This window comes from Podarcis pityusensis (assembly GCF_964106645.2).
Source record: "Podarcis pityusensis genome assembly, chromosome: 1".
Lineage (NCBI taxonomy): Eukaryota > Metazoa > Chordata > Lepidosauria > Squamata > Lacertidae > Podarcis > Podarcis pityusensis.
Window position 1 is genome coordinate 29,714,969 of NC_138028.1, and position 15,664 is coordinate 29,730,632.

The 15,664-nt window shown below is 43.7% G+C and overlaps 1 protein-coding gene across 1 annotated transcript; it reads right to left on the bottom strand.

Moving 5' to 3' along the window:
* Positions 1-4,070: 4,070 nt before the first annotated feature.
* Positions 4,071-14,615, bottom strand: AHSA1 (activator of HSP90 ATPase activity 1). Its single transcript, XM_080979106.1, has 9 exons — positions 14,390-14,615; positions 9,811-10,001; positions 9,485-9,567; positions 9,088-9,205; positions 7,701-7,789; positions 6,672-6,806; positions 6,036-6,137; positions 4,917-4,968; positions 4,071-4,497 (listed from the first exon to the last, which is right to left on the bottom strand). Exons 1-9 carry the CDS (start codon positions 14,467-14,469, stop codon positions 4,325-4,327), a joined length of 1,023 nt encoding a protein of 340 aa, XP_080835232.1. The 5' UTR covers positions 14,470-14,615; the 3' UTR covers positions 4,071-4,324.
* Between the last annotated feature and the right edge of the window lie 1,049 nt (positions 14,616-15,664).

Consider the following 15,664-nt stretch of genomic DNA (forward strand, 5'->3'; position numbering starts at 1 on the left):
GAAATGTTATCTCCTAATTTCTGAGCCTAAAGCAGATTCTCCTGCTACACTTAACCTATTTTACAACTGTGAGGCCTAGAAACGTCAAGAATAAGGCAAGACTTTAAATTACAGTGGTGCCTCGGGTTACATACACTTCAGGTTACAGACTTGCTTCAGGATGAGAACAGAAATCGTGCTCCAGCGATGCGGCAGCAGCAGGAGGCCCCAATAGCTAAAGTGGTCTTCAGGTTAAGAACAGTTTCAGGTTAAGAATGGACCTCTGGAACGAATTAAGTACTTAACCCGAGGTACCACTGTATATTTTTACATAACACCTGATATCCTACAGTCCCTGCCCTATAACTCTGCTGTCCTGATAAGTCAGTAGCAGTAACATTTCATTGCTCCATGCATTGCTAACTTCCCGCGCGCCCCCTCAAAAGCCGGAGCCAGCTGTAGCCTAAAGAGTTTAGGAGGGCATCTATTTGTTGTGCCTCAGGACTCCAGAAACATTCCAGCTGGCCTCCTGCTATAGAGTAACATTAAAGTCCCCCTGTATCTGGTTTGTCTTCAGACAGGTTTACAGCTGGACTAAAGCCTGAGGATGGACAAGGACTTGAAGCAAAGCCAAGGGAGGCTAGTCTTTCAATGGGCAGCTGGATCCCCCTTCAGATAAGAATGCAAAGCACTCTCCACTGGGACCATGAAATGGGTGTGAGCCAGCAGCTAAATGTAGCCAGCATCAGATTTCAAAGTCTTCTGTGAAGCTATAAAGCGAGATCCAGCTGCTTGGGAGTGGGTGTGTATTTAAGCAACAGGGTGCTACTGAAAAGTTTGATGGCAAGCCCAGAAAGAAACCAAAGCCCTGTTCACAAAGCAGGCACTTCTCAAACAGCTGCCCTGGGTGGGGATAGAGGAATAGCGTATAGTTGATTTACATCATCCAGCTGAAATTCTCTGCAGAAAAGCTGTAATGAGAACTTTCGTGGGGCATAGTTTCCCTCCAATTAGCTGAAGATGCCAAAGCTCCCTTGACTTGCTAATACACTTCCTATAGAACTCATTTTAGTCTTTTGTACCCAACCATTCTCCACCTGGCAAATGGGAGAAATTGCCATTTAACCATGTAAGACCACAGCTGATCTAGAAATCAATACAGTTAAGAACAAAGCCAATAAAGTAGTCACTTGTGCCAGTGTTGCACAAGGAAGCGGTGCAGCTCTTGTACAAGCTCACTATCCTAATTCCTTGGGTATTAGCCAATAAAAGGCCGGAAATCACAATGAAGCCCAAAAAATGTTCAGTTACTAAAGATCATGAACATGCTATTTTAGCAAGCAAATACCATTTCAGATACGTGCAGTAAATGAGTTGCTGGTTCCGTGCCCAACATGCAAAAGCAGTTTTTTGGTAGACGAGGCCTGTTTGTTATAATGGCTGCAATTCTGATAACTGAAAATGGATTAGACATATTAGCATTGCTCTAAGAACCCAATTTCCAGGGTTTTTTTCCTTTCTCAAAAGCAGCATCAATAGAAGTCTGACTCTGATACCACAGTGGATGTGGGAAGCTTGTTGAGCCCTTTCTCTGCTAGGTTTTGAGAAAACTAATGCTGGAAGGGAGACAACTACAGCCTGAACATCCAGACATTTTTCAGTCCCATTTTGGGTTCGGAATGGTATGTTATGAGACAAAGCCTTATTTTTCTATGTAACCTCTATTTTTCGGGGCTGCCACCTTTGTGGGGCACAGTCAAACCTCGGTTCCTGAATGACTCCATTTTGGAATGTTTCGGCTCCCAAACCCCGAAGTAAATGCTCTGGTTTTCGAATGTTTTTTGGAAGCCAAATGTCCAACGCTGCTTCCTCTTGAGTGCAAGAAGCTCCTGCAGCCAATAAGAAGCTGCGGCTCGGTTGTCAAACGTTTCGGAAGTCAAACAGGCTTCCGGAACGGATTATGTTCAACAACCGAGGTTTGACTGTATGTGCTGCTTACCCTTCGGCTTGACTGCTTGAACATGCCCGGGACAAAAATGTATACTCATCTGTCTTATGCTCAGGAAAACCCAAATTACTTTTCTTGTCAAACATATTTCAAAACTTCTCATCTAAACCTTATTTTGGACTACCATTCCATCAACACCAGCTAGCACAGAAAACTGCTCTAGACCCTTTTCATTCTTTTATAGCGTCAGGCCCTAAATACAAGATGTGTAATAGAAACTTGCTGCAACAGCAGCAGCAGCTGTGTAATTTTAGTGAACAATTGTATTTCATAGAGCTATCCGTCATACTGTCCGCATGCGTAGGATTTACGGCTGGGACTGTCTTACTTTGGCAGGAGAATTGGGAATGACTTCTCCAGATAACCACTGCAAATCAGTTTTCCAGCCATTGATCTTAAGCTTCTAAATATTTGCACCCCATTCTTTAGTCCAGCAATTTGTTCTGGCAGAATGTAAACACATAGCATAAGCATAACTAAACCTACTGCAGCTGCTTTTGAAATCTAGAGAGAATTAAGTGCTACCTTGTCACAAACCTACATCCCATTATGTTGGGCAATACTGCCATCTTGTGAGCAACTTGCCACAATAAATACCAAAGGCAAATTTTAAGCTAGAAAGAATCCAATAGAACAGCAGCGCTTGGATGTATAGAGTAACAAGATTTGTCACATTACATTTCATAAGCAATAGCTTACTTCTGGAAGACCTATCATTCTCCATACAGGCATCGTAGTAGGCCAGCCTGTTCCTTGCTGACAATTTTGGCCATTACAGGTTTTAAGAAGTTAATGCACACATTTTCTTCTTGGATTTAGCCTTAGATATGTCCCACACAGTAAGGACATTGCTGACGTAATGGTAGTTTACATTTGTGATTTACCAAGCATAGACTAACCCAAAGTGTAAATGAAATCCTCGCTTGAAACACAACACAGCTGCCACAAACTGAGGCAACAATCAGAAATAGACCAGATCAGAAATGTCACACCAGATGTCTCTTCCAATAGTCAACAACAACGTATTAGAAGGATGTGGCGCATCTTTAATTAGCACATCAAACCCACTTTTAGACTTTTTAGATTTTTCCCCACTTTTAGACTTAGCTCCTCGTTTCCTCAATATGTCAACAAAGTCTGAACACAAAACTGCAAACTCTCTAAAAAGAAGCCTGCAACAGAAATTGCCCAAAGTATGCAAAATAAGTTTGTTGTAGATATTTGCGCCAATTTAATTTAATTGTAGAATGTGGAGCTTTCAACTGTAAAATTTTGGAATTATTCCCAAGAATGCAGTTTTGGATAGGCTAATGGAACATCACTTACATCCTCCAAGACTGTATTAGAAGCACATGTTGAATCACTCTTAATCACTATCACCATCTCTCTGCAAAATGTGTAACACAGTCTGTTCTTTTTGAAGTGTGGCAGAAGCTACATCCTCCAACAATCCTATCATGGCACAATTCTGAAGAGATCTGAGGACCGCAGTTACAGCACATGAAAAGGCTTTCTATCCTATGCTTTTCAGTTTTCCTGTTGTAATTAACAGTCCAAATGCATTTTATGCAACAATTACCACCACCACCACCACCATGGGAAAGGCTCTAGCACTGTAAAAAACCCACAGATATATTAACTTCTATACATGCATATAATGCTGAAGTCATATACAACTGTGGCTTGTGTATGCTTAAGATGCTGCTGCCCACAACTCTCATTGCTTTCATTCTGCTTCCTTTTAAAGGGGTTTAATAAGGTATAACTTGGGAAGAGCCAGGATTCTGAGTTTGATGGGCATTAAAGATTTCTGCTACTAATGCCTGTTCACAGATAAAAGGCCACCACAGAGATAATACAGCTGAGCACCGGTCAGAAGAAAACAGGAAATATGTCATTAGCCCAAGATGTGTTGCAAACTTTTCTAAGTTATTTCTGGAAAGCAAGGGGGGGTGTCCTAAACCTGCAAGCTGGAATACGAGGCCTCTGTCTTTTGCCTTCTATTCTCTATTATAGAAGTAAGATTATGACTTCGCTGAAATATCTTCCCTCCTATCTCTCCACTCAGATAAGAGCCAGTACGTCTTCTTTAAGTTATGTTTATTTAGCAATACGGGTGTATATACATTTATGAGAATCCACCTTTTGAATCCCCTGCAGCAGGAGACATGGATGAGCAGTGACAAGTTGGAATCTGTGCTGCTCAGTGGCCTTCAAGGCCATCCGGCCATCCTGCTTATCACAACAGTGAAACAAAGGATAAGAAAGGGACAGACAAGAAGCAAATCAGTTCACACGGCAGAATCTTTGGGTAGAGACTCTCCGCAGTAGCCAGTGTTAAAACAATCGGGCTCCATAACCAAACGTCTGTTTTATGCCCTCAAAATAGTATCGTTGCCAGCCCTCCCTTGTTCTCTCTTCTTCGTTGGCTGGGATGCCCCTTCCTTCCAGGCGGATTTCTGTTTCACCAGCTTTGTCAATGAACGTCAAAGTGATGGTTGCAAAGTGTCCTAAAAGAGCCAAAGAAAAACCCCAACGTTCAGCAGTGTGACACAACCTGGAAAAACACAGCCAGACAAACTATCTGCTTCTTTCCTGATATGGTTAAGAGAAAAAAATCTGTTCTTTTTCCCAATATCGCAATAGCTGGGAAACACTCAACTCTTAACCAATCTACCCTTTAAATATGTCATATCCTGTATGATAGGGCAGGTTCCCAGTAATAAGTACAGCCAATGCACCAGTTGCCGTACAAGCCAAGCAAAAACATAGCACAACCAAGGCCAAGGCTAGTAACCAACTGAGAAATGCTTGTGCTTTCAAGCATCTTACAATTTAATAATGGGTACCACTGCTAGTACAACATAGTCAGAGTATAGCTGAAACATAAGTAGTTTTCTACTTTGTTATATGAAGTAGAATAACTTACCCTCTGGCCATGTTTTAAATCTCCACTTCATTGCAATCTGCTTCTCAGGAACCTGGAAAGGAAGGGAAGCCTAGTTATCTACCAGGTATATTTTCCTTTGAATACCAAGAGAGTGACAGAGATTATACTGAAAAAAGCTGGGGGAGTGTCAATATTATTTGAGAGTAACTCAGGGTCTAAATACATGTAATGCTTAATGAGGAATGTGCAACTACATCTCTTTTTTCTATAATTAACAAGCGCAACAGAGCAACTGTTATCAGAACTGCACTGTGCAAAGAAAGGAGGTTCTATCTGTCTGTCTGTCTGTCTGTCTGTCTGTCTGTCTGTCTACTTCCTCCTCTTCCTTTCCCAGTCCAGGACTCAAGGCAGCTTATGCAGATAAAACACAAATAGCTAAAAACACAATAAAGACAATCATTTAAATATAATGAAATATAAATAAAATAGTGTTTAAAAGATCCATTAAGAACACCAACAGCAGCAATAAAAACATCACAAAACCAGCCCTTTCCTCAAAATACCAACTCCTATTGTAGAAAGATTTATTGAGATCAAAATGATCTAAGTTTAGCTACAGTTCACCAAGCTTGCCTTCATAACATTTCTTCTCTGAACCATAGTTTAGAAGGATGAAGGTTGCTGTGCGTACACTGTCTCCTCCCCTCCCCTCCTGCTCTGTAGTGAATAACCTCCAGGATTTCTTAAACTGATTACCTGTTACATCTAAACCAGGAAAACATCATTTTCATTCTGACAGTGCAAAGGGGAAGGAGGAAGGAGCATAAAGGTGCAATGCTTGTGCCTGCCTAATCAAACTGAGTTTGTTATGTCTGAACTTGGCCAATATTATCCATTTGTTTTTTTTTTGAAAAGGATGTGTATTTCCAGCTAAACCATCAGCAACACAAAAGAGTCTATCCAATTTTAGACTTGGCGAGGTAGTACAGACATTATTATTACTATTATTATTATCTGTACAACAGCCTTCATCCAAAGATCACAGGGCAGTTCACAACATAAGTGTTCAGAGCATTACAAAAGAAACAGATCATGAGCTAAAAAGAAGGCACGTCCCAGCTACTGAGCAACAGAAAATGTATTGTCAGCAGTACTTACTAGTTCAGTGAACTCTCCAGTGACACTACCATCTAGCAGCTGGAATTTTCCTCCTTTGTCAGCCTCCAAAAAGGCAGGTGAGTGAGTAAAAGCCTGGACCATCTGCAGAAAAAAAAATCATGATCCGTGAGTCAAGTAGCAAGGGGACCCGTTGCATTAAAATGACCATGACTTCCACCCAATCTACTGAAACAACAGAAATAGATGCTTGATTCCAGCACTCTGGAATCTGAGTCCTGATTCCAGTACCATCTCCCACTGGGGACGGGGGCACTTTCAAGGATGAAAGTAGCACCTCTTGGCTGCCACTTCATTTCCAAATAAGCAGAAGCAAATGCTCATCTCTGTGGGAGCTTGTTTGGAAGTACGTCTCCTGCTGAAAGAACATATAACCCTTCCAGACTGAGAAGAAACAAAGTGACCCATAATCCCTGAAATATTTCCTAGAGGAGGCCTAGAGGTTGCTTCTGCTGCAGAGTACCAACGACAACACCCTCTGTGTGCGAGCTAATAGGAGAAACATGGGGAGGACGTTAGTCTAAGCAACCAGTAGAGATATTTATAACCAAATCTAATCTAAGAAGCATACAAGGACTTCTCGACAGAAAAGGACCTGTAGATAGACCTGCAACTTACCTCTTGTGTGATAAACACTCTATACAGTTCATCTGGAGATGTTAAGAAAACGTCCTTCAAGTTTATCTTGCAAGTAGGAATCTTGACTCCTACCGATTTGGATTTAAGTGCATTGCCAGCAACTGGTTCAGTGGTCTAAAAATAGAATAAGTTACAACGAAAAACATATTTTAACTGATAGTTTATTTTGTTAGTTGATTTACAAACTTTGTTAAAAAAAGAACAGCACTCAAAATACAATCTAAAAATTGTGAAAACAATAGAAACTATATGCAATAAAAAATCAGTACAAGCACAACCTAAAAGCCAGATGCAATCAATATAAAACCAGCATAAAAAGCAAGCAAGCGGGGGCGGGGGGGATTGTATACATGTAAACAGCACTGAGGAATGCAGTGTAACACTATGGTGCTCCCAAGACCCTCAAGCCTTGCTGCACTAGCAGAAATCCTTGGGCAGGCTCCCACTAGCAGAGCTAGTAGTTGAATCCCGCTCCAGCTGTGAGTTAAAAGACATGGGAAAATAAAAATATCTTCACCTGGTAGCTAAAGGTCCACAACGTAGATGCCAGGCAAGCCTCTGCTGGGAAAGCATTCCATAAGTGGGGTGCCACCACAGAAAATACTCTCTCCCTAGACCACTTGCCTCACTTTGCTAGGGGCGGGGGGAGATTTGGAGCAAAATAATTAATCCAGAACCCTGCTAATAAGATGGCTCATTCCCTGCAGCTGCTGCAAGAGCAAGGCACCAACCTTCAGCCACTTTTCTTCCTCACTGGACTCCAGTAGTCCCCAATCTTCAATATACTGCAATCTGTTTTTGTTATACTCCCTCAAGAATTTTGGTCCAATTGTATGCCACAGAATATTCACATTCCTATCAAAACTTAGTGCCCAGAGCTACCTCATATGCCACACCACTAAGTCTGCTGCCACTAGGAGTGTAAAGTAGCCCTGTGCCTTATTCTTCATTCCATCAGAGCAAGGAAATGTTACCCTATAAAATACACCTGGAATCTTGGGCTCTTACCTTCCGTTCCTCTGCTTTGCGTACAGGCTGAGGTGGGAGCTCTGATTGTTCACCATTCACTGTGGGTAAGATCATGCCTTGGGTAAACTCTGAAAGGTATTAAAATCTCATTATTCCATGCAAAGCATCTAGAAAGAAATGCAAACCACATTTCATAACAAACATAGCTGTAAGAAAGCATCATTAAAGGAAGGCAGGATGTCACGGAAAATGGGATAAGAAAGCTACCACACACTTTGATAAATTCATAACACTGGAACTTTTCAGTTCAGACCTCCAGGAGGATGTACTGAAAGCTATACAAATGCTTTTGAGAGCAAGAAAGAGGGTTAAACAATAATTACATGATACAAATTAGAGACATGCAGCCTAAAGTTCGACTGGTAAACTCAGGACAGGTATATATAATTTTCAGACCACGACGCCAAGTTCTCTAGTGCAGGCATGCACTAATACAAAAGGCTTTTCCCCCCACAGTGATGTGGTGGCAGTTTCCTGGGTGCTACTTAAGACAAATAATCCATAATAATTTCTATCAGCACTGAGATGGAAAACGATAATTCTTCACATCCTTGAACGGAGTCTTGCCTCACCAGTTTTACTTTGGTAGACAAGCAGGGGATGGAGAAGGTCCTTGAGGTATCACAAGTCCTAAGCCATTTAGTGATAACCAGTACTTTGAACTGCACTCAGAAACACCCTGACAACCAGTGTAGCTGCTACAGTATGGGACTGACATTCTCCCCAAACCTGCTACATGTTAGAATTTTAGCAGTGGCATTTTGTACTAGCTGAAGCTTCCAAAGAATCTTCACAGGAAGCCCCACACAGTTTGTTACAGTAATCCAGGCAATATGTAACTAAAGCCCTACACACTCACTCTCCACCACTCATGCCAAGGAAAGGAGACCAGTCCATTGGTCTCTGGCTGCTTCTGCCATCATTTCTGCAGCCCGCCCACCACCCTCACCATGTTGGGGGCTGCATGTCTTCGGTGGGGAGCCTGCTCTACTCAAATAAGCTCTCCACAAGATTAAAAAGCCTGAAAGATCAGGGTATGAATCATGCAGGGAGCCTACTCAAATAGAATAGGCTCCTTGCTGCAGACATTCAGCCACCAACATGGTGTTAGGGGGAGTGGTGGGTGCTGCAGAAGGAAATGGTGCCAGGGGATGCAGGAGAGGACAAGGCCAGACTTATTCCCTCTATCCCCTTCAGACGAGGGTAATTGCAGGACAAGGGGAGAACAGGTGAACAGGGGTTAAGATGTATGACAAAGATAGACAAGTTTATTCTAAGCAAACTATTTCTAACAGATTTTGAAACTTCTTCGTCCTCCACAAGAACAGCTCTGACTTGACTAATTCTTTTGCACCTCTGTGCTTACCTGTTTTGAGAGTGCTAATGTAAGTTTCCAAAGCACTGCTGATCTGATTTACACCTTCATGCTTCATCAAAGCTAGCAGGTTGGTGTCTGGCTCATCTTTGGCAAGACTAACGCTGATCTGAGAAGAAAAGGGGGGGGGGCAGGAATTCATATGGTTCCATCAGGACAAATCTCTTTTCACTGCACATACTCCTCCACCCTGTACTGCATTCATGAAATTATTTTTACTTAAAGACGGTAGCTGTTTGTAGATTTGAATGGTAGAAATCAGATATGAACTTATGGGGCTTAAAAATAAAAAAAAGCTGAAGAGAAATAAAACATTGGACTACTTGGATATCTGATCCCTCTTCAACGAAGCAGAAATCAAGAAAATAATCTGTGACTGTGTTCTTACCTCAATTTCATCAACATCATTTTCATCCGACAGATTGGGAATCTCCACATATCCCTTATACTTCACACCTGTATTTGAAGTGCCTGTGAAAAGCAATATACTGAATGAATTGCTCAATTTCACTTTCTAACAGCAACTTCTGACATGTTCTGGCATTCTAGAAAACTCTCTAAATTCCCTTTCTCTCTTCCCTTGGAGAAGGGGGTTATTATCTGCTTCCTAACTATTTGAAAAGACTGTAGAAATTCTGCTTTTTGACAATTCAACCTCCAGAACTCTACAACAAGATCACATTACGTAGCTAAAAACAAAGCAGGAAAACTCACCTGTCCAAGCCAGCTTGATATTCCACTCATAGAAGAAAATCAGCTTTCCTTTGCGGTTATTGATTGAGGCTTCTCCATCCAATTTACTCACTTCTGTCACTTCACAAGTTCCCTCTGCATTCTCTGCTCTAATAGCCAGAAGCAAACTTTTCAGTTTCTCTGAAGACCAGTTAGATGCATCTCTTTCAGTCCTAAGAAAAGAACAAAATTCTCAAAATGTAAAAAGGCAGTAATGAACAGCTGGTGCTTTTCAATGCTCCAGTGTTGCAAAGTTAGTTTTCAATGCATTGCATACACCCCCTTTGTCCCATTCCCTGGAAACACATGGTATTTGGCTATACATCTTGAAGAGTTACACTTCCAAAATTGACTTCTTTTAGGGACACATGGAAGAGGGTAACTAAGGGTTTTGACTAACCACTCTGTATACCTCTACACCAGCGGTGGTGAACTGTATTTGGCCAGTGGGTCAGATTGTTATCTTTCCCACCTCTAGTGGGCTAAGATTGACAGGTGGGCAGAACCACAAACTTGTCGATCACCTGACATCAGATTACCTTTTCTACTTGCAAGGGTCTTTGCATATCACTTCACAAGACAGCACTTTGAAAGGGGTTTCTCATGACCCGCCAATTGCTGAGGCTTGCTAAAACCCTTTCAAAGCACTGCACAATATAGTGCTTTGAAAGGAGCTTCTGAAGTGCTGTCTATCTGAAGCACTCCACACTGAGCTTTTCAGTTGCCAACAAACTCCCTTTTGGCTAAGCCAGGTTTCTACCTGCTCCACACCTGATGTCATATGATGTTGGGTGTAGGGCAGTTGGGCATAGCTTCGACAAAATAACCTTTTTACTTAATTCCCACCACTCAGCAATTAACCAATTATGTCCTACATACATCTATAAAGGAGGGCTCCAACCATGACTAAGAACCCATACCACCTATTTAACCTTGGCTGATCCATTTCCTCAGTCCCATTCTGAATCTGTTACTTTACTTCAGCAGGATTATGAACCAGGAACAGCTAGACAACATAAGAGTTAGATCCATTGGGAGGAATTCAACGTCACACTCTTCTGGTTGTTCCATTAGTGCAAGCATTCCTGCTTGCCAGACAGAGAAATCCCCCCTCTCCTTCCCCCATTGCACTGTTCTGGGGGTTCTCCTGACCCTCCAGAATGGAGTGGGTGTGTGTGCAAGGGGAGGGGGAGGCAAGGCCTCACTGCACTAGCAAGTGCTCTGCTGGTGCACAGGGCTGGCTGAATCCAGGCCACTTTAATTAATGTGCATGAATAACTAAGTGCACTAATTTCAAAGTATAACTGAGTTATCCAGTCCTATGCTTCTAATACAATAGGATGGCTCAAGCTTGAGTTATACAAGAGTCATCACATATTGAGCTTACACAGCCCCAAAACTTCCTTCTTAACTCTTAACTTCCTAGCTGTGGTGCAAGCAAAGCATATTGTTGAAGCTCTCACTACTGTCTAGTAAATTTCAGGCGTGGCCAAACTTGGCTCTCCAGCTGTTTTGGGACTACAATTCCCATAATCCCTGACCACTGGTCCTGTTAGCTAGGGATGATGCAAGTTGTAGTTCCAAAACAGCTGGAGGGCCAAGTTTGGCCATGCCTGCGTCTAGTTAGACGCAGATACAATTCCAGGGTCAAATCACTGCTGCTGTGGAACCTACCTTTTTATTTCATTTAAAAATTATATTTTTTGGTAAAACAATCTGGCAACATGAGAATGGCATCATACACACACTTAATTAGTAGTCCAATCCCAGCAGGTTCCTATATTTCAATGAAAGAACAGGATGTACAGTTCTAGCCAACCCACAGGATTATCTTGAACCACTAGGTGGATGGACGGAGTGAACTCACAAACAGCTGAGAGCATAGCTGTTAAATCTATCCAGCAGAGAAGTAACTTGTAACCTTTCCTGCTCCTTAAAATACAAGAACTAAATTCCAATACATCAGGCTTCTGCTTTGAAAACCAATCTAGATAAAATGTTTCTGTAGAATCTGCATGTAAAAACAAAGAGTGCTTCATAAGTTGAAGATGGCTATATGTTTCACAACTGCTTGAGTGCTGCTGCATTAGCATTACATACCCTTGGAAACTACAGCTTGCTCACCACTGCAGAATGAGCTGCTGGCTCACTTCATACTGCCTATGTCACTGTTTTTTCTTTTTGGCTCCGCACCCCCCAGGGTTGGGGCAGGCGGACAGAAGAAACTGCTGCTAACTGGAGAGCTCTCCATGGTTCTAGAGAAGTACACATACCTTCCTCGGATATGAATTAACCATGATGCTCAAAGAGACAGGGCATATCTCCCCTGTGGTTTAATTTAACTGGCAAGTTCCCAGAGCAGGGAACCTACAGTATTTATCCTTCCTCCTTTAAAGTCTCCTGCAGCTGAAAAAATAGCAGCTGCTCACTCATCACAAATTAAGAGCATGGTGATCATGTTTCTAGTTGTCTAAAGATGCAGAAGAGCCTGGATTTAATAAGGAGCAAAACTGATTGGACTGAAAATCTCAGGAACAGGATAGACTTGGTAGATATAGTCACAAAAGGGTAGGACTGGACTTCTTTATACTAATCCTGAAAGCCGTGGGTTGCTACTAGGGACGGAAGAAGATACCCTTTTCTGTTCCACCCTGTATTTATCGCATGCAGCATTTTCTCCATTCTGCTGCAGTTCATCTTCTGCCAAAACTTACATTATTTGTCTCACTGTGCGCTGTGGTAAAATTATGTAACTTGCGTATTATAATTACACTGTTGTTACTTTATCCCACCCCATTCATTTCTATGCAAAGGAAACACAATGCAAATGTGGGGGGATGGTGGCATAATCGATTTACATACAATTTGCAGGTGGAAAGCAACAGCAAACACTGGTCATATTTGCCAGATTGATAGCCATTACAGACATGAGGCAAATAAGCAAACACTAGCAACTTCTACTTGGGTTTCATCAGAGGTCTCCAGCATCCCTAAGCTGCTGTTCACCAGAGTCCATACCATAATAAATCATGGTGTAAAGTGCCATTGACACTTGGTGGCATTGACACTTGGTGCCATTTGCACTGCTGGCAAAATGCCATATTTACACAAGCCACAATGTGCACAGCAGCTGCTTGAAAATATTGTGCATAGTTCACTCCTTGCCCAGGTCAGTAAGTGTGGTGGCAATCGCATGAAAAGATTTTCAATAAGAAACAAAAAATAGAACGCTATACATAATAGCAGATGTACATGACCAAGTGACAATATGAAGGCATCCTGCATCTGCAGGTTTTTCTGGTTCATTTCTATTGGAACAGAAAAATGACTTTCTTACAGCAGCACACAAAAATTATTCTAGTTCATATAATAATAATAATTTATTATTTATAGCCTGCCCATCTGGCTGGGTTTCCCCAGGACTCTGTCTCCAATAGTGACTACTGAAAAGCTTACATACATGATGTGATAGCAACAGCCACCCTCTTTGCTATCAGTGTCCTGCACTCAGGAATACTGCTTCTGTGTTGAAGCTCCATTTATATTAAAATTGTTGTCAAATCATCCATTAATTTGTATGTGGCAGTATTGCTAGTTTGCTTAAGACAACTTGCGTCACCATTTTTCAATTTAAGACTGATTCCTATCTTGTCATCATCAATTCCACATTAAGGATTTATGTATTAAGGATTAAGCAATGAATGAAATCCTCCCCCATTCTCAAAATGCTCCTGGAACAGTTTCCCTGGATACCACCACTTCCTGTCTACCCACTTTCTCCACAACTACCACACCGCAAATCAGTGTGAAAAGCAATCAAACTCAGCAACCCAGCTAAACAAAAAGCACGGCTTTGCATGTCAGAAACACAGTAAGCACAAACACACTATTAAAAATGACAAGGCGCTTCCTATTCTGGAGAGTGCTTGTGCAGCACCAGATTATGATACAGGTAGAGGGGCTGCCTCCCTGTTGCAAACTACTTTTATTCAGCAGGCACTCGCTGGCTTTGCCAGATGCTGCACCTGGCCCCTAGAAAAGACTGCCAACGTTTTTGTTTGCTTTAACCAGTCCCCAGCTCCCATGCACTTTTGCGCAGCTTGATCTGAAAGAAGTGGCTAGCGATCATATTTCTTTTTCCATGCCAAAAAGCACCCAAACTCTCACTAGCTGCCCTTCTACAGATCCAGCTGTGGGGTTTTTTTTTTTTTTTTTTAAAGGTTAAACCAGGCCAGGGAGGTTTCTCTATCTCCCCTCGCCCCTGTAATCTTTTACCACACTTATTTGAGAGTAAGGTCCACCGAACCCGAAGGGAAGTGACTCCGGCGCGAACACGCATAAGCGGTGGAGAATCTCGTGCGAAGGGGTCAGAGGCAAGAGACAGGGAGAGAGAAGCAGACACGCGTCCCCGCAACCGCGGGGGTGTGGGTGGCTGTGGGTGTGGCAGCACGGGCGCCCTTATTCCCCCAAAGCCCTCAGGGGAAGAGCTGCAGCCCCCCCAAACACGAGCCGCTTCTCCGCCCCCCCCAGCCCCCGCCGCCTTCCCTGCCCCCTCGCCCACCAGTGCCAGTTGTTGACGTTGGTGGCATCCGCGCGCTGCTCCACAATCCAGCGCGGATCTCCCTCTCCCCACTTGGCCATCAGCGCCTCGCCGAAGGACTCGCCGCTTCTGCCTCTGCCCGGCTGGCTGGCTGGCTGGCGAGCGCCCGTCGCCCTCGCTCTCTCGCCGCGCGTCTGGAAGCTACTAGAAGCGCCGCCGGCAGCCGCGCCGCCTCCCAGCTTCCGGCAGCCGCCGGAGAGCTTCCTTCCGTCCCCCCCCCCCGCCGCCGCTCCTTACTCCCCCAGTACCATAGAGGGGGAGATCTATAAGCGTAACACACAGACACGCGCAGCCTGGGCAGGGGAGGAAACTTACATGAACACCGAGAGAAGGGGGAGGCACGTTATTGGGGCAGAGTGCATAGACGTGAATACAGAGTATAAGTTGCCTGCCTCGCTTCTGGGTGTCGCCCTCCTCCTCCTCCTCCTGGAGCAAAAGTGACAGCTCCCTGTGGGAAATCCAGGATTTGAAGCGAAGCCGTGATTTGGCCAGCGGCCGAGCGGCCACCAGAAACAAAAGGGAGCGGCCTCTCGACAGGCTCTTTCCAACTCAGGCCTCGTTTCGCGTGGGAATTAAGTGTTTAAAGACTTGAAGCCGCATCTACGGCGTCTCAGTGAGGGTTGGGGCTGGGGGAGAGGGCGGGGTCTAGAATTTCCTAATCTCTGCTGGGAAACACAGCTGTCAACGTTTCCCTTTTTTTAAGGGAAATTCCTTTATTCCGAATAGGATTCCTCTCAAGAAAAGGGAAAAGTTGACAGCTATGCTGAGAAGTGTCGCTCTATTTTTGGAGGAAATCCAGCTTCCTTTAACTGAAAGGGAGGAAGTTCACCGCGGAAGTGAAGGACTGCGGTGGTGTGTAACTCTTAATTTTAATCTCTGCAACTCAGCCTGTGAGGCACGTAAAGCGCTCCCGGAAAGGCCTCGAGAGACACAGGTTCGGACTGGCCTCCCACTGCCATGTCGACGTTCTTTGGCGTGTTTCTCCTTGGAGATGCCACGAGTTAGGGAGACGCCACCTGCCTGCATTCATCCCTAATGCCTGGGTTCTTTGGACTACAACTCCCGTCATCCTTGGCTGGGGCTGATGGGAGTTGCAGTCCAAAACCACTGAGGGGGTGGGGCAAAGGTTTCCCGCCACGGCGCTGCGGCATTCGGTCCAAAGCTCATCAATGCCCGGGCTGTGTGCTTAGGCTTAACATTTGCGCGCCACTCTAACTTTCCTTACCTCTGTGGCTC

What these genes read in the sequence shown, in the direction of transcription:
- AHSA1 (XM_080979106.1), bottom strand. Translation starts at nt 14,469, where the DNA reads ATGGCCAAGTGGGGAGAGGGAGATCCGCGCTGGATTGTGGAGCAGCGC. An exon ending in GAGTGTTTATCACACAAGAG is followed by an intron (nt 6,138 to 6,671) that starts GTAAGTTGCAGG and finishes TTTTTTCTGCAG; the next exon opens with ATGGTCCAGGCTTTTACTCA. An exon ending in CTGGAGAGTTCACTGAACTA is followed by an intron (nt 4,969 to 6,035) that starts GTAAGTACTGCT and finishes CTTCCTTTCCAG; the next exon opens with GTTCCTGAGAAGCAGATTGC.